This window comes from Pelecanus crispus, chromosome 2 (assembly GCF_030463565.1).
Source record: "Pelecanus crispus isolate bPelCri1 chromosome 2, bPelCri1.pri, whole genome shotgun sequence".
Classification (NCBI taxonomy): Eukaryota; Metazoa; Chordata; class Aves; order Pelecaniformes; family Pelecanidae; genus Pelecanus; species Pelecanus crispus.
In genome coordinates, this window is record NC_134644.1 from 55,840,902 (window position 1) to 55,858,897 (window position 17,996).

General features: G+C 42.2%; 1 protein-coding gene across 1 annotated transcript; it reads left to right on the forward strand.

Moving 5' to 3' along the window:
* Positions 1–9,852: 9,852 nt before the first annotated feature.
* RP9 (RP9 pre-mRNA splicing factor) lies at positions 9,853–17,057 on the forward strand. Its single transcript, XM_075705342.1, has 6 exons — positions 9,853–10,064; positions 11,461–11,491; positions 12,300–12,429; positions 12,751–12,842; positions 14,296–14,357; positions 15,510–17,057. Exons 1-6 carry the CDS (start codon positions 9,853–9,855, stop codon positions 15,739–15,741), a joined length of 759 nt encoding a protein of 252 aa, XP_075561457.1. The 3' UTR covers positions 15,742–17,057.
* Positions 17,058–17,996: the final 939 nt, after the last annotated feature.

Below are 17,996 nucleotides of genomic sequence, written 5' to 3' on the forward strand. Positions count from 1 at the left end.
TCTGGATTTCTACAGGATCGTGTACAAGCGCTTAGGAAGCCTGCTGTACGTTGGCCTCAATTCCCAGTGAGCGGGGGTTTGCATCTGCAACGGAAACGATCTACGGAGACTGCACACCAAAAAAAAAAAAAAAAGGCAGAAAAGCAGTGAGCTAAACTTCAGCCTTCTCCCATCCAAAATTTGGAAGACAGTAAGTCTCATTGAACTTCCATATACAGCACGCACAATTTCAAAACTGTGTTGCTCTAACTCTGCAGAAATGAGTGGTTCCTGCAACAAGGATCCCACTGGTTTTTTTAAATGCATTAACAACAAATACAATCCAAAAATTGCTGATAGTTTGCCTGTTATAAAGGGTCTTCACTGAGTCAAAAGGGAGGGCAGAAGCATTACACACTTATTTGAAGACTAAAATGTTTCTCAAGAAGCAGCACAGACACTAAGGTCCAAAAAGCAAATGGTCACAATTGGGTAACTAATTTATCATGCCTAAGCTTTATCATGCCCGATCTGTACCCTGTCTGCTAGAACTGTTATGGCTCTATAATTAAAAATAATAATGTTTTGTTCCAACATTCTTTTAAACAAAGCTGCCTTAATAAAGTTGGTTTATAAATTAGGTGTGGACTACGACTCCCACCCAGAAAGACAGAACCCTTTTATCCAAGCTCCAATCTACCCACCACCCCCACATCCACCCATCCCCTGCCTGTAGCATTTTGCCTGTAACATGCCTTCTGGAAGCTCTGTGTGTTGGGAGGAGAAGAGGAAACGGTTCCTCTGCAAACAACTTGGCACAAAACAAACTATGCAAACTTTCCTGAAATGCAAGGGTATCTGTTCTATCAGAAGTAAAACCAGCCTGCATTTTGGAATGAGCACACTGCTTGCCTGTCTTGGGCAAAAAGATTATTTGCAGAGGTGATCCAAAAAGAGGCAAGTCAGGTCAGTCACTTTTCTGCATACCAGCGCTGTAGCTGCCAGCGGCCACTGCCTAAGCAAACTGGAAACAGGACACCTTGTTATTTTTCCTATCCTTCATTAGTATTTGTAAGTGAATCCCCTGGGAACTGCCCAAAGTGCATAGGTGTTACAGAACAGTGCTCACTGGTTCTCATTAGTGTATGTGAGCATCAAAGCAGGTGCTTATCAGGGGTCCAGCGCAAGAAGATCACTGCAATCACCTCCCCTAGTTAGTAAGCATTTAGTGACTCTGGCATGAATTTTTATTTACATTTTGCATCTTGAGAGAGGAGAGTCATGTATTTAGACATTGACTCAACACTTCTACTAGAGATTTTAACATTGTTTTGGAAACAGATTCACACGGATTCATAGGATGTTAATTGCATTTCTGAACTTGTTTTTAACAGAGAAGAGTCCATCTGTGGAGAAACTGTAGGGTGATACTCCGATAACCTCTTTCAGACATCTGATCTGGGTACTAAAGGATGGTTTTAGGCCCAGGCTTACAAAACTGGGTGCTTTCACATCACACAACCGTATTTAGGTGTTTGCATAGAGCTGGTAAGATCCTACTGAGTGCTGGGCACATTCCGATCCCATTCCTGTTTTGCTGGGCTGTTGCAGCACAGGTCACAGGCTTTGTTGCCTGCCTTCTCCACCAATTGTTGCAGCCAAGTTTTATCTGTCTGTCCTGATGTTTAGGGTCCAGACCAAACATTCCGTGCAATCTATGTGGGCTAAAGAAACCCTCCATGAACATAAAGCCAAGAATTAAAGTCTTAGCAAATGGAAAAGAGAGATTATTAGTCCGGTTACAATCATGCTAAGACATATAGTCCAAATTACCCAATTATTGCAGCTCATTCAATAATGATACACTTAAAACTACTATACACAAACTTAATATTATCTATGCCTTTCTCTAGTATCATGCTCACCCTTCCACTGGGCTCAGAAGTCTATAATACTGGTCTTCTTTAGAAAAAGCAAAAGTTGGTTATAGTAAGTTGTCAGCATCCCAAGTTCTTTGCCATGATCACAGTGCTAATATTTATGATCTCTTCTTCCTCTTTGCCAGGAGGAGAATGATGCTGTGCATTTCTTCCTCCACACTTTAGGTCTGCCTGAGGTCATTTTTATATGTTAACAGTCTGTTAACTTGTTCTTTCTTTTTTGGCCCACAGTTCCATGTTATATCTCAGTTTACTACATGTTATAGGTTTTACCTATGTTGCAGACTTGTTCTTTGCTCTATTTGTTAACCCACAAAATCAACTGACTCAACTTCTAAGGCTTCATCTCTTTAGTGACCTGTGGTTGACAGTTTGTGGTTTGTGTCTACAGTCCTGAGGCCTCTGTTATTGCCCTGTGCTTGAATTTTCAAGGCCTCCACCATTATCTTGTACTTGTATTTTGGGAGGCCCAAAATGCCCTGGTTTTTTTCCCCACAGACTTCAAGCTGTCATTTCCAGATAACTTAACTAATGTTTTATTAACACAGCCTAACCACCTGTAGCCAACATCTACTTGTTTTGGCAGTATCGCTAGTACATTATTAAAATTACTTTATAACTGGGCAGAGCACTTCTTATTTCTTAGTTTATTGAAGCATGACCAAAAAGCACCACTCAAGGCTGGCAAGAGAAAGCCCTATTGCTAAACTGATTTTTTTTACGCACCACAAGTGATATATAAGAGCATAGGCCATGCATGAATCTGCCTAGATACAGATTGGACTAGAAAAGAATATGTTTTCTATATCTGTACTGATATATATCTATCCTTCCATTTGTCTATCTATATAACTATAGATGACAGTAACCTTCAAGCAAAAGTTACTATGAGGGAGTGTTTCTGGATGTCATTCATAGCAAACTAGCATAATGGAACAAAAATATAAAGGCTCCTAGCCCACCATTGGAAAACATTATTTTTGTGCATTTGGCATGAGTTTCAATAGTTCAGTATCAGAGCTCCTTTCTCATTCTTGTCAGAGACACTCCTGGGTCAACTTGCTTAACCAACCCTTGCTTCATTGCTGTACCACTGCTACCCTAGTCTTTCTCTATTACCCTCTTGAGAGGGGCAGGGAAAGAAGGTGGTCTAGAACTGTGAGTTTCCATTCATTTCTTTTCAGTTACCTAGAAGGAAGCTCCTGGTAACTTGACATATGGGAAGTGTGTTATACTTAAAGAGCTGCAAACTTTGGATAGTTTTGAAAAAAATACAGTTAAGTGGGAACAGCTGTTTTGCATGGAGCTAACAGATCAGCTATTTTAACAAGAGAAAGTCATCTTCCTGTTTAATAGAGGTGGCAAGCAGAACCAAGAATCTTTGCCTTAAACTTTTTAGATTGTATTTCTCATCATTTCTGTAGTTTCTGTGACCCATTAATAAACACTGGAGTCTTTTTAGGCAACTGAACCAGTGTTCCACTGGAAAGTTGGCAACTCGGAGGGGACATAGCAAGGGCAGATGCTGGCACTGAAGCTGAATTTGCCTATTTTACTTGATACGCCGGGCATTGTTTAAATGGGAACTGTTTTATCAGTCACTATATTACGGAGGCAAAATTCAGGAAAAGAATCTGCTTTTGCAAGGGAAAAGTTCTTGCAAATTGATCACTGATTTAAGAATATAGCCAAAGCTCAGAAGGAGGAATTTCCTGTAGCTATGGAAAAAAAACCCCAAAAACTGGCTACCAGGCAAAGAATCTCGCCTTCATCCCTACTAAGTCAGTAGCAACACTCTTGCCAACTTTGATGACACTATAACCACTAGGGGTTAAGCAGCAGTATATATATAGATTTAATACATGAGGAACATCCAATCTGGAATAATTATCATCCCTCTAATAAGGGGTTCAAATTGCAGCACTCCTGGCTCAACCTCTCATCTGTCAAAAACAGATAAATAGAGAATTACGGACTTCATTGCATCTGGCTGTTTCTTATGAAACCAAAGTCCTGCCCACTCAGCTTGGGCATAAGCGATCCCACAAAGGATGGTATGTTTTGTAAGAAGTTGGGAGGCTGTCCAAGGATTGTCAACCAAAATTTCCCTTCCCCACTATTGTTATATAATGTGCTGTTAGCATCTGAGTGCTCCTACTACTTACACAGTTTCCATATGTGCTCAGTCCTTACTCAGGCAAAGTCACTTGCGGGCTACATGAAGCTTTGCCTCCATAATGACATATTTGGGGCCTTCTATTAACAGAAGAGACACCATGTCAGTGTATAACTGGAGATACAGTGCTATATCAATAGTGTACTACAGAAATACAAGCCCATCAAACAGAGTCTCACTCTTGAAAAAATGTCAATGGCACTTAACACAAAATGGCTGGGACTACATACATTTATTTGTATTTATTTATAAAGACCAGAAAGCAAAGGGCAAAAACTCATGAAAAATGTAAGTTGTTGGGTGATGTCACATCTCTAAAGTCTTAAGTGAGTTAAAATAATGAAGAAAGGTCAAAGATAGATCATTTTCACTTAGTGGTGGCTTGAAAAGACAGTAAGCATTACAATTCTGATGGAATGGGTGACTTTACCACTACAAACTCCAAGTGATCAGTATGGCAGTATCTTCACAGAAGGATGGAGGGAGCTCATCCATTCAATCAACTTGAACTACCAGAGGCTTGGAGGACAGAATTTACAACAAGGAAGGCAATCACTCCTCTTGTAAGTACCAGCTTATCAGTCTTTGGGATAGTTCCAATAAAAAGACTTGAGTGCTTAAAATGGGATGTAGCCTTATGAAGGGACTTCAAACTAAAGCTGCAGTTCAAATAACTTTGCTCAACTGCTGTCCAACCCTAATTTCCAAAGATGCTTCCTTGCTTAGCTGTAAAGCTTTCCTGCAAGTGCACATTTTTGAATACCCTAGGTAGTAACCTAGTCTTTAGAGAAACAAACAGTTCAGTGCTTAGTTCACACCTGTGTTTGGTTGGGATCCAAACCCTTGATTTTCTTCTACCCAATTTTCCTAAAAGGCTGGCCCCTGTAGGCATTTACAGAATCTTGAACACTGACAGGATCAGGACTGTGCAAAATGCAGCTGTGGCCATCACGTTCTTTCAGACATTTGCTCCCTCATTCCCTTTATGTGATGACGTATGGCAGTAAACACCACATTAAAGTTCGGGTGTGTAGGAACACTTTTCACTGCTCAGCAGTGCCTTTGTAAACATGAGATTAATCTGAGAAGCGGCAAGTAGGAGCACGATATTGTCACCTGGTGTAATGGTGCTTGCTAACCAAGGGACAATTGGGCTCTGGCCCCTGCTAAGAGCACTGATTTTGTATCTTACAGAAGGGATGGGCACCCCTCTTAGTGTACTCACAGCCAGGTTTAGACACACTTGTCCTTCTGACCCCATGAATCTCAAATGCTTTTCCCTACTGCTTCCAAAGAGTAGAATATGAATGGTGGGTGGCCCCCACCAGTGTAGCCATTAGTCTGACGGTTAGGGCATTTTATCCTGGTGAGACGTGAGTCACCATCACTGCATACCTAGACTGAGCAGGGGACCGAATCCAAGTCTCTCATTGTTGATTTGTTAAGATAGTATACAAAACAAATTGGCAGCACTGCTGCTTCCAACAAAACTTCCCATTTCTCTGTGAGAAAGGATGCCAGCACCTCTCTTCACAGCTGAGATTCCGAAGTGGTTCAAAGTGCCACTGCTGTTCTGAGGTAGCCTTCCCTGAGGTCAGAAATGGTCCAGATATTAGACTCCCTCTATTCTGAATGTCTCCTATGGGCTAGCTTCAGGCAGCTGTGGGCTGGCCATGCTGGATTTAGGCTCCGCTCAGCCTGCTGCTTCTTCTGGATCCCATTAGGAGGTGCTTAACTTCCCATGGAGCCTAACACGGGTTCTGGATTCCTCTCCTGTGTGTAATATCTGACACATAATCAGAAACAGATCCTGGCCCAAAGCTCTAGCCAGCCAAAAATGGAGAAAAACAGATTGGCTGACATTCTGCCAGGGTTACACTCTCACAGGCATACTGGTGCCCATGGGATGACATAGATGTAAATTAATTTGGCCCCAGTATTATCGCTTGTAGTTGAAACATTCAGTTGTTTATAACAAAAATAAAGTTGTAGTGGATATTATGAAACATACCGTCCTTTCAGATACTTCACATTTCAACAGCAATTAATGTTTCTGCTTAGATGTTTTGGTGAAGCTGGAATTACAGGGCCATGACAGTCAGCTCTTATGGTAAGACAACATTTCCCTAGAAATTAACTTCTTGAAATGTCTGAACACTACATTCAAATAAAGGAAAAAAAAAAACAAACCACAACTTCAAATGAATATCCTCTGAAGTACAAGGAACCAGATCCTCAGCTAATATAAACCCTTTAAATAGAACAGATTTAAGCAATCTACAGGTACTGAAGATCTTCGCTCCAGAATAAATAGAACTGAAAATAATGATTACTTTTTTTCTACTCCCTCCTTCTTCACAATTCATTTTGTTTTGATCTTTCCTAAGGACTGATACAAAAGCAATGGTCTCCTTGGGTAAGTGTGCAACAGTCACAGGAATCCAGGGCTTTTCTCAGCAAAGGAGGAAAAAGAAATTTTGGAGCTACCTACAGCTTTAAATAATCTCCCCCTATTAAAAGTAGGGGGTGAAAAAGTCTGACCTCACAGATAGGTACTTCTGAGCTGGGTCATAAAGTGATAAAGTTCATTTCTAAGACAGATGAGGAAATGCACTAGAAAATTATTTGTATCAAACCAAAGAAAGAACACATTTAAACCACTGTGGCTGAGCAGATTTATGTACCTAATTTTACCTTCTGTGTTCCCCATTAAGTTACTGTGGTAAAGAGTATTATACAAATGCCTTGATTTGCTCAGAAATTAGGGCCTGGATGTACAAGCCACTGGGATGCAAAGAACGCAGCCAAGCTCTCATTGACTTAACAGTAAGAAGAGGATAATATACCATGGTCTGTCCTTCTGCCTCCACTTGCAACCCCGCAATTCTGTTGAGACTATGCGCTTAGTTCCTGAATTTGTGTCAATTATTCTGCCAAGGCTGAATTCATTGAATCTGAGGTCATCTAAGCCAAGTCCTTACCTGCTCCAAACTGGCAGAACTCTTCTTACTTCAGCTAAGCTAGGACAGTCAAGGGTGTACGAAAGCGAGACTGGTAAGGTTTCTGGAGAACTCCTGTCTCTTTTGCTATTGCACACGTCCCTCCTGTAGAATACCATTCATAAACTGGAAACTCTCCATCTTAGAATTAATTCGGTTTTCTGTCACTGTCATAACGTGCTGGAAAGCTGTTCCAGAGTCGGACAATTCTGTTGGTTTATGTGAAGTAAAAAGGCACTTGAAAACAGCAAAATAACACTGGAATGAAAGGGGGGGCTAAAAGAGTCCATTATATCACTTGCGTTTGCTGCCAAAATAAAGTCTCTATTTAGTAGGCATCAGCCCAGCTGGTGCTTACCTTTTAGTAACTATAGCCATTTCTCTAAATAGAGTGACAAAATGATACTGTGTGTCACTTAAGTTCTTTCAGACATTTTAAATGTAATTGTGACACCTCAAAATACTTCTCCTTCCTCACTTGTTGCTTGTAGATACATGACCATAAAAGGGACTGACTGCAATTTGACATGTTACCACATGCTAGCAGTGTCACAACAGCAAATCTCTTAGCCTCCAGCAAACTTCACATCATTTGCTTAACCTGCTCTGTAATGGATTACCTTAAATCACATTACCTTCCATTTGGCTCATACTAAGCGTAGACACACAGATATTTAACACAGATGAGCAAACAAACTGATTTTGGTGCTGAGCCTTTAGACAAGAGGACTTCACTGAGTTTTGCACCTTGGGTCAACTGCTGTGATCTGCCATTTCAAGAGATAGCAGCAACTCAGCCTCTTCTTCCCAGATTAGGCCTGGAGAAAGGCTACTAATAAAACCCATGAAAGGCCCACCGCTAAGCAAAACACACAAGCTAACTACAGACCCATGGGATAAATGAAAAGGTTTTCTCACAACTTAAGTGCCATCTCATGACATCTCAGCCAGATGGATATGTTGGAATTAGTCATGAAGAGCAGAAGCTGGGTTTTTTTTGAGAAGTATATCTGCAAGATTATGTCGTTTTGCTGCTTAATGTTGTTTTGTGGTAGAATGGTTGCTGCATTCTTTCCAGTGCCAGCAAACCTATGAAATTTGGTGTGTGAAATAAAAATCTTCATCACTATTATATATCAGTGGCAGGACATGCAAAAGCTAGATTATTTTGTTTAAAACTTAAAATAAGCACTGAATCCCTGAGAAAGACTGTGACAGAATTAACTGGACACAACCAGTTTCCCAGGATCTGAAGTTACAATGGCAGCCACTTTGCCAGATGCAGGTGAGAAAAGAGACACGCGATCTTTCGTCCCAAATAAGTAAGGTTGTACGAAGTAGAACCTAAAATAATATTAAAGTAGTGCTTGTTTAATAATATTACACTGTTAAATAAACCCTGAGATTGAGATTTCCCTTGTAAAAGGTAAGTTTTTTAATGATTGCTTTCATCTTATTGTACCTTAGAACCATAGGGTGCTGGAATAGTAATTACCAGCAAATGTGCCTTTGACATACACTTTTGAAGCGCTAAGATGATCGGTTAAAATCACCTCCAATTCCTGGACTTCTAAGATACATCTTTTTGCATTTCACTCAGCTCTTAAGCAATCCTGGAAATCTCAGGTGCCCTGAACTTCAGCGTGAGGCTGAAGTAGCGATTTAAGCTTTGCCTTCCCAGCCCTGACCTACCTCCGTTCCTCATCCTGCAGCAGAAAGATCACGGCTGGGGCAGGAAACTGCAAAACCTGGGAGCAGATTTGGCTCTCAAGGGGGGCTCGTACGCTGGAAAGGAGGGCGTTGCCCTTTGCTGGTCAGGCAGCTACGGCCGCAGCGGCAGGGCCCTAGCCAGGCCTCCCTGGGCCTGTGGCTGGGCCCTGCCCCATAACCAACATGTACCTCCTGTGGCACCAACCTGCCCCTTAAAAATGGAAAAAAAACCCAACCTAAACCCAGTCAGCGCCTTCTGGATGCTGCAAGAAATGGCCCTGACCTTCCCCTCCCTCCACCCGGATGTATTTTGGCCTCTGCCAAGTGCTGCCTGTGACAACAGGGACCCTCCTCGCACAGCCGGCCGCTCTCCCCTGCTCCCGGGTGCCCCTCAGCTGCACCCCCAGCCTTCCCCGAGGCCTTGGGGAAGGAGGTGCCCCCCTCGCTGCCAGGCCTGCCCCGCGTTCAGCCTGCCTGCCCTCGCCAGGCCACCCGCTCCCTGACGCCTCTTGGCCAGCCCGCCGCCATATTCCCCCAGGTCCCATCCACACCCACCCCAGCGTGTATAAATGCTTGTGCCACTGAGGTGGTGGGGGTTTTTTTGGGTTTGTTTTTTTTTTTTAAATGACGGTGTTTTGAGGGCGGAACACCCCACACGTTATTTTTAACCCCCGCGAAGGGTGGCGGGGATGAGCGGCGGGCAGTCTGGCGGGACGGCACCGCCCCGCCGCCTCACAGCGCCTCGCCGCCTCAGGCAGCGGCGGGCCGTGGGCGGGCTGAGCGGGGCTGCTCCTCCCTCCCTCCCGCCCGGCCGGCCGGGCCCGGGGAGGGGTACGAGGGGCGGCGGCGGCGCGGAGGGCCGCGGCGGCGGGCGGAGGGGGCGCTGCCCGGCCGGGCCGCGCCGCTGCCGCCGGAGGAAGTCCGCCCTTGGCCGGGCGGGCCCCGCCCGGGAGGGGAAGTGAAAGCGAAATGCGCAGCGTGGAGGGCGGGGAGGGGAGGGGGCGGCGCCGCGGCCTCGCCGTCCGCCGCGGCTCTGCCCGCCGCGCCGATGTCCCACAGGGCGCCGAGGGGGCAGGAGGAGGAGGAGGAGGAGGAAGAGGAGGAGGGGGCGGAGGAGGAAGCGGCGAGGGGCAGCCAGGAGCGGCCCAAGAGCCATGCGGAGCCTGCGGCGAGCGGCGGCAGGACCCAGGACCGGCATGAGAGGAAACGGAAGAGGCAGGAGGCGCAGCAGCTCCAGAAGCTCCAGCACCTGGAGTCCTTGTAAGGAGCGGAGGAAGGGAGGGCCCGGGGGGCCCGCTCCCCGGCCGCCCCCCGCTCTGCTCCCAGCCCAACCCCCCACCCCCCCCCGCCGTCTGGGGCTCGTTTCCAGTGCAGTGTTGGCGGGGTTTGGGGTTTTATTTTGTCCCCGGCCCCGCGGAAGGCAGGGGCCCGTTCCCTTCCCGCAGCGGCTGCTCCAGCTCCGTCCCATTTTTCACAACGCGCCCCGTTTTTAGGCGTGGGCGGGCCTGTGCTTCAGTCCCCAACCTGCTGTGCCTCGCCGGGCAGCCTCGCCGGTGCCTCCGGCGACCCGAAAGCCGCCGGTGCCTTCCAGCAGCCCTCAGCTCCCCGCGGGGCCCCTTGCAAAACTGCTCGGTGACTTTAGGACGATTTCTTGGAGGGGAAAAACGGGTCTCTTCCAGGTTCCTAGAAGTCTGGGAGGTGCAGCGTAGAAGCAGAGGTTGTTCAGCCGGTTTCCACTAGAGTGGATTTAAAAAAAGAATAAATTAAGATAAAAGGGTTTGAGTCTGCCTAATGACTCCGTCAGTAGCCCACAGTGCTGTAAAAGGTTTATGCTATTTCATTGAAAGGTGTTTAATGGAATAAAAGGACCAGAAGGTTCACAAGAACATGACTTTTTTCCTTTCCAAGTAAAAGTAAAGATCTGTTTGTTTGAAAATGCACTAAACACCACTCAAAGTTATTGTTATAAAGACCGTTTCACCGTGTCTTGGCATTTAACTCCTAAGCACGTGCACTTTCTCAGTTGCTGTGTTCTATGTAGCACCTGCTTGTTATTTGGATTTTAATACATTTTATATCTACTATTAACTCCAGAGAAACGCTGCAGGAAAGATCGTACTTTGGTCAGTAAGGTTTTGTCTTTAGGTTTAATACACAGAATAAAGATGAAATTATTACTGTATACTAGGTCTGGCTGGCAAAGCTAGATGTAGGGAATGGTCTGACGACATTGTCAGCTGAGTATGTCTATGATTCAGCAGTGCTGGAGTAAAGAAACTGGGATCCGTGAGGTCGTGGGGAGAGGTGCTACAGAAATAAAGGAGAGAATTGTGCATTTATGGAAACTGAAGCTGAACTGCATGTACGACACATCCCTGTAAAGCAGTGCAATGAAAGTAGTTGTTCCCCCACAAGAATATGAATCTGAAGGACGCTTGTGAGGGACATGTGTGGTGGTGTGACAAACACTGTGTCTCAGTCTGCTTGCATCCAGGTATCCATGTTCGGCTATAGTTCTTAGTGATTATTGATTGAGTAAAATTTAAGGGAAAACATGAGGTGAAGGTTTTAACTCTATACCGTTGAAATACTGCATTTTCTCAATTTGTTTGTCTGTGCTAAGCTGCAGAGTAACAATATTTCTATTGCTTTTCAGCTACGAGAAACCTCCCCCAGGGCTAATTAAGGTTGGTAAATATATTGCAGTACATTTTTAGCATTAGGAGGGATTTTCACACAACTTGTCTTTTAGCCGTTTATCCTAATTGTCTACCTTACCTATATAAATTACTGAGAGAATTAGGTGCTTCCAGGGGAACACTCAGAGCTCCTCAGTTACAATACAACCTCTGACTTGGTGAATCCAGAGTGAAATACCCTGAATCAGATAGGGTGATACCAGTTCTTTCATCACCTCTTAGCACGCACACTTAACGCAGTATTTAATAGTGCAGATAGAGGGGAGTCATTTACGGTGAAGCGGATTTTCAGTTTGAATGGCATCTTTTCAGGATTCTTCTCCATTGCTTATGCTCAAATATTTGTGTAAAAATACTTTCCTTTCATAATGTTCATTGCTTTTGCCAAATTTGTATACCTAACCCATAATCTAGTGCTTTTAACCTGAAAAATACTGCTGTGTGTTGTAAAGGCTGTTTTTAGTTATTATGTCTTGTTACCAGGGAGACGAAGAAGTCATCTCCACTTGTCCATTTTTCATTTATAATCTTTATCTAAATAAACTACTAAAATAAATGGGAAGGAATGGAATTAAGACGGCAGTAAAGTTCAGAGTAGAAAAGTGAAGGGTGAGGGGAAAAAGAAAATTACTTAATGCTGTTAAAAGGTTCAGGTATTTTGGATCCTTCATATCATACAAGGAAAAAAGAAATGTTACCGGGAAAATAGGTTCCATATTAAATGAAAGCCTTGGACTATTAATTTTTACAAAGTTAAAGAAAATACGATTTTTATTGTCCTTATCTTTTTCTGTAGGAGAATGAAACAAAACCAGAAGACTGCATACCTGATGTACCAGGCAATGAAAGCGCACGAGAATTCCTGGCACATGCCCCTACAAAAGGGCTTTGGATGCCTTTGGGGAAAGAAGTCAAAGTCATGCAGTGTAAGGCAGAAAATATTCCAGGTGTCATTGGACCTTCATATAGCCATCCATTTACTCTGGGGGAGGGCAGAATGTCTGGTGGACAGATGACAAGGTCCAGGTAGATCGGCATCATATTGATATAAAAGCAACCAGTATCTTGAAGGCTGTAATAAAATGCATGAAATGGACGTTACATGTATTAACATAATACTTGTATCTATTTATTTGTTTCAAAAAATTGGAAATATTTTCAAAAAATAAGCTCCCCTCCCCCCCTTTTTCTTTGCTTCTTCTGATATGGCTCAGAGGTACAATTCACTGCTGCTTCTTTTTTTAAAGGTTGGAGGTGTAAACGTTACGGACACAGAACAGGAGATAAAGAATGCCCATTCTTTATTAAAGGCAATCAGAAATTGGAACAATTTAGAGTAGTGAGTACAAATACTGTGGTATTATTGCTTGTATTTTTTAATATTGATGATGCATAATCTTGCAAGTGAAGAGAATCCTTTTAGATGATGCTTTATTAAGGACTTTTCCTCTGTCTCTAGTATAATATAGATGCCGAAAATCTCCTAATAAAGAAAAAGCTACAGATGTGGTTGGATGTTTGACTACTTTGCAGCAAATCTACTCTCCAAGAGGAAAATTAGTAATATTTACATTTAAATTGGAAATCTTCAAGAACCTGTTTCAACCATTATATTCAGTTTTTGTGATTAAAATGCCAACGTAACAAAAAACGTTTAGTCAAGCTTGAGCTGCCCACATTACAGCTGCTTCAAGCCTTCCGCTCTGTGAACAACCACATCATGAAGCCTGTTGTCTAGGTCTGTAATCCAGTCATTGTCTACAAGTCTGATCTCTTACTACATGAGCCTACATCTCAGTTCTGCAGATTCTTTCTGCGTGACCTCTTTAACTTATCCCGTTGCTCTGCATTGTTAAACTGTATTTCAAGCTCTCATCACTTTGTGTCTTATGTCCTCATTTCTATCCTTGAAGAATGCAATCTGGACTTGTTCTGTCCAATCAGAATGCTACTGCAAAGAGTATTTTTAGTCTGCTCCCATGACCAGATTGCCTCTATCCTTCATTTTTCCTCAGGCTTCTTCTCTGTTGCATCAAACGCTTGCTGTGTCTCCAAGGCCCTTCGTGGTGCATTCCCAACATCTTTCAGTTGCTACTGACATTTTAATTCCCAGCTCCAGTCAGCATCTGATATCTCCTCTCTGTTGAACTTGTTTGCTGAGTCTTCCAACAGAAATGATCACCCCATCTTTTTGCTGCATTCTTGCATGGCGTTAACTCAGCTTAAATATCTGCAAAGTTTATTTGCTATCTTCCTTCACAACCATCTTTTGCTGCAATGCCTGTTTAATTTAAAAATAACTGATTTAAGAACCAGTAGTGGTAGCGCATAGCATGTTAGGACAACTCCAACTTCATTATCCATTTGTCTTATGTTCCTTGCTTCTGTATTCCTGCATGTTTGTATCCAAGTTTTTAAAATACGCTATAAGGGCACAGCTCATTATTTTGAACTTCAATATTCCTTCTATATCTAGTTATTCCTATAGTATATGTATGGGGTTCTCTAAGTTAACTGTGATCAGAGAGGGAGAGAGGTAGTATGCCTAAGCAGAGTCCCCTTCTTTGGTGATGTAACTAGATAAGCTTTTCCTAAAGTAAAAAAAACCAGTTCAGAGTAACGATGTTAAGTCTGAGAGTATACTTGTGAATTAAGAGCTTGCTAAATGTATTTCATTTTTTGATAACAGCCTCTTGCGTTGGGTTGCTTCGGTTTATTCTTTAAGCAATACAACAGTCAGTGGTAAATACTTTTCTTTACCAACACTGGATTTTCTGTTTTCCACTTTAAAGGCACATGAAGATCCAATGTACGATATAATAAGGGAAAATAAACGTCATGAAAAAGAAATGAGGTAAGTGTGTTTCTGTAGTAAATGGAATTTTCAATTTGTTTTTCATTTTGATAACGTGATACTAATATATAGGTGAAATTTTGATATAAGCTACTCTTACCAACTCAGACCATTATTTAGTGGCAGTTTCTTTATGTTGGCAGACACTAATGCATTTCTACTTTCTCAATAATCACTCAGTAGTACTTCCTACCTCTTTAATTCTATTAGCTTCTGTATTTTTTCCTCAAACAAAGTTTAAAGAGGAGTCATAATCATTTATACCATAATAATCAGGTACTTGAGTTTAGTTTTGGTATAGGCCTAAAAAACAGTTTGATTTCCAACCCCCCCTGCCCCCCTCCCCCCGAGCTTCACTGAGATGTTTTCTAAAATTTGGTGCATCAAAGTGCCTTCAGTAGACATGAAGAGGTGGATTTAGAAAGCTGGTTCTAGGCACCTGATGTTGTTCCTCATGTGAGGTCATTATTCAATATATAAAGCAGCAGAGTTCTTTAATGCCTACTTACTTGAACTGCATCAGTGAGATAACTGAACAAACTATAGGTAGCCCGTAGAGTAGCGCTGCTGCTGTCAATGTGTTGTACTTTTTTGCTTTTTATCCTTGGAGAGGGTACTGAAGACAACAATAAAATAAGCAAATTGTTTGTCCCCATTTGCCACTAATCCATGAAGGCTCAAAGGAAGGGTGCCTGTCAAAAATACCTCTGCATCTTAAGTAGAGCCTACTCTGTCAGCTTCACTGACATCATACCTGTATCAGCAGAGCAATGAATTTCATAGTATCATAATCCCAATATGACTGGGATCATCTGTGTATGGATAAGCATAGAACTTCTTATGGTGGTCTGGTGACAGCTGTTGCCCCGTTATTTTGCACACATAAATATTGGCCAATAAGCTAGTCTGTCTTTGATATCCTGTGGGTAAAGTCCCTGAGAACAGGCTGTCTGCTCATCTGAGAAGAGGTTGCTTTTATCGGTCTGTGAAAACTGTAACGGGAGTGTAATTCAGCAAAAGAGGAGGTGTTCCCCTGCCCTGTGCATGCAGCTTCCATTTCTCAAGCTAGGAAGGAAACAGATGAAAGCTAGAATAAATTATTACAGGTAGAGGAGAGCTAGAAAGGATTCTTATTCACATTTTTAAACTCAGGATACAGCAACTGAAGCAGCTCCTGGAGGACTCTACCTCAGAAGATGATGATGATAACAGTGATGACAGTGATCAGGATGAAGAAGATGGCAGCAGCTCTACTTCCTCAGAATGTAGAGATAAACACAAGAAGAAAAAGAGAAAGAAGGAAAAGAAAAAAAAAGAAAAGAAGAAGAAGAAAAAGAGAAAGCGTAAATCATCTAAATCTAACGAGAAGTCAGAATCTGACTGAGAGCAGTCACCGGCTGCGTGCTCATTGACCTCTACTTGTGAATTGCGAGGAAAGATCCAAAGAATGAGGAAGAAACAGAAAGGGCTTTATTAAACTCAGAACGTACAGATGGATACATACAGCATCCTACACTGGCTGTCCTCTTCTGCCCCTCTGCGGTGCTGCAGCCAGAAAGAAGAGAGCTGCATTAAACAATAGTCAATCAACCATATCTTTATACTGTAAAACCTGTGTTAATGGTCATCTGTCTTGGTCAAATTGGGCCTCTGCATTGCCACATGTGACAGCAGAAAGCAGTGACTACCAAGGTATCGCCAACAAATCTGCGGAATTCAGCAGACTGTCTATTGAAGTGTCTTTTCTCCATGAAGTTATTTTATTGTATACAATGCCTCACTGTACTGGGACTGCAGTTTGCACCATGCAGAGCACTGACAGTTCACTTACAGTGCTTATAATAAGCAGGTTGTACTGTATTTTTTTTCTCTGCATACTGCCTTTGTGCTGAAGTTCATTGTACTTATCCTAGTACTGTCAGCTAGGGAAATAAAGAGCACTGCTGAAGGGGGAAAAAGTTAATCAAGGGGATTTACTTTAAGTAAAACTGCAGTGTCAGCAAGACTTGGGGGATTTTGTGTAGCAAAATGTCAACATCGTTGCCATTAATATGCACAGTTCTGCAACACCTAAAGTGTTCTCCAAACCGTAGAAGTGGGAGCCAAGTGTAATGATGTTAGATGTTCAACTTTATTGTAAAGAGGTAGTGGTTTTAGTTATTTAAAAAGGGGGTTTTCATGTTAGAAATTAAAAAGATTAATTTCTACATATACTTCAGTATCAGTTGTTTTGATACATTTGAGAGATTTCTTTCCTTTTAAAAAGGCTTGGGGAAGTAAACTCCAACTTATTTTTTACGTTTACTAGAACTATTTTATGTAGTAATATTTTATGAATCATCCCACAAGAATATAAATGAGTAAGGCTTTCAAGATAGTTTTCAACTATATGCATGTGAGCCACAGAATAGTAGTAACAAATTTGTAAGCAGGAAGAAGAGAAAGTTTTGTGTACTTAATTGACCTTGTGGACTGACTGCATTTTTCTTTTAAATAATCTTGCAAGGCAGACTTGCCTAGAAAGATTGAGATTATAGCTATAAACTGCATTAGAGTAAGCATCACTTTTTGAAACATCAAGGTACAGTGGTACAAAGCTGTGATTTGAGGACCTAGATGATGTATACTGGTACTCTGAAAAAGGAGAAAGAAAAATAGGTTTTCTTTGAAGGGACTAGGAAGGACATATATAGAACTTAGTCTCTGTGCTTATGCTTATATTGGAAAAAAAAGCATGATAAAGCTCTAACAGTGGAGTGAGCATTAACAGTGAGATCAAGGAACCATAGACTAAAATGCATTTAAGACTTTTTTTTTTTTTCCTTCTCTCCTGAGAGCTTTGGAAAAGAGGACAGAGGAAAGTATACATTAAAAGTGTGTTTTCTCCCTCCTACATGTCTAAGTCATTTAGTAAAAATAAACCCCCATTCCTTGCCAGTCATTCACAGTATGTTCTGGGGAAAAACAAGGTAGTCAAAGATTCTTACAAAAAAGAGTCTTTATCTTGTTCCCAGATCTTGAATGTGGAGCTGTGTTTTATCCTCCAGTATTATTTAGCAAATCTCCCTGTGATGGGATTTACTGGTGACTCCTGATAGTTCCCTGTATCAGCAGCAGCATCAACAAATTCAAAGCTCCTGGCTCTTTCACCAGGAAAAGATTTAACAGCTGAAATAGCATGAAGAAATTTATAATGGCCTGGTTCTCTGCATCACCACATTTGGTGCTGAAAAAATCCTTGTGTTTAGCTGTGGCTTCCAGTCATCTGTCCAACAGTCGCCACTGCTACAGTATACACCTGATGCATTCCAAGGGAGTTCTCACTCAAGTTTGTCTTAGAGCAGAGCTAACCTAAAGATCTCTTCAGTTGCTTTAGCCTTTGTCATTTAAGAGTCTTCTGAAGTTTAGTTCAATAAAAACAAACTCAGTTTTTCCTTAGTCAGTCATCCCATTCCTTGTTAATGGGTCCTTCGCATTGACCTACCAGGGCTTACTATTGGAAAAATCGAGAAAAATACTGTAAAAGAACATTCTCTAACTTATATCAAGTGCAATTTAAAAGTTTTCTTGAGATACCAAATCACTGTTCTGTACCAGACAAAAGGTCTGTTTAACCCAGTATCCTTTTCTACTCGTGGT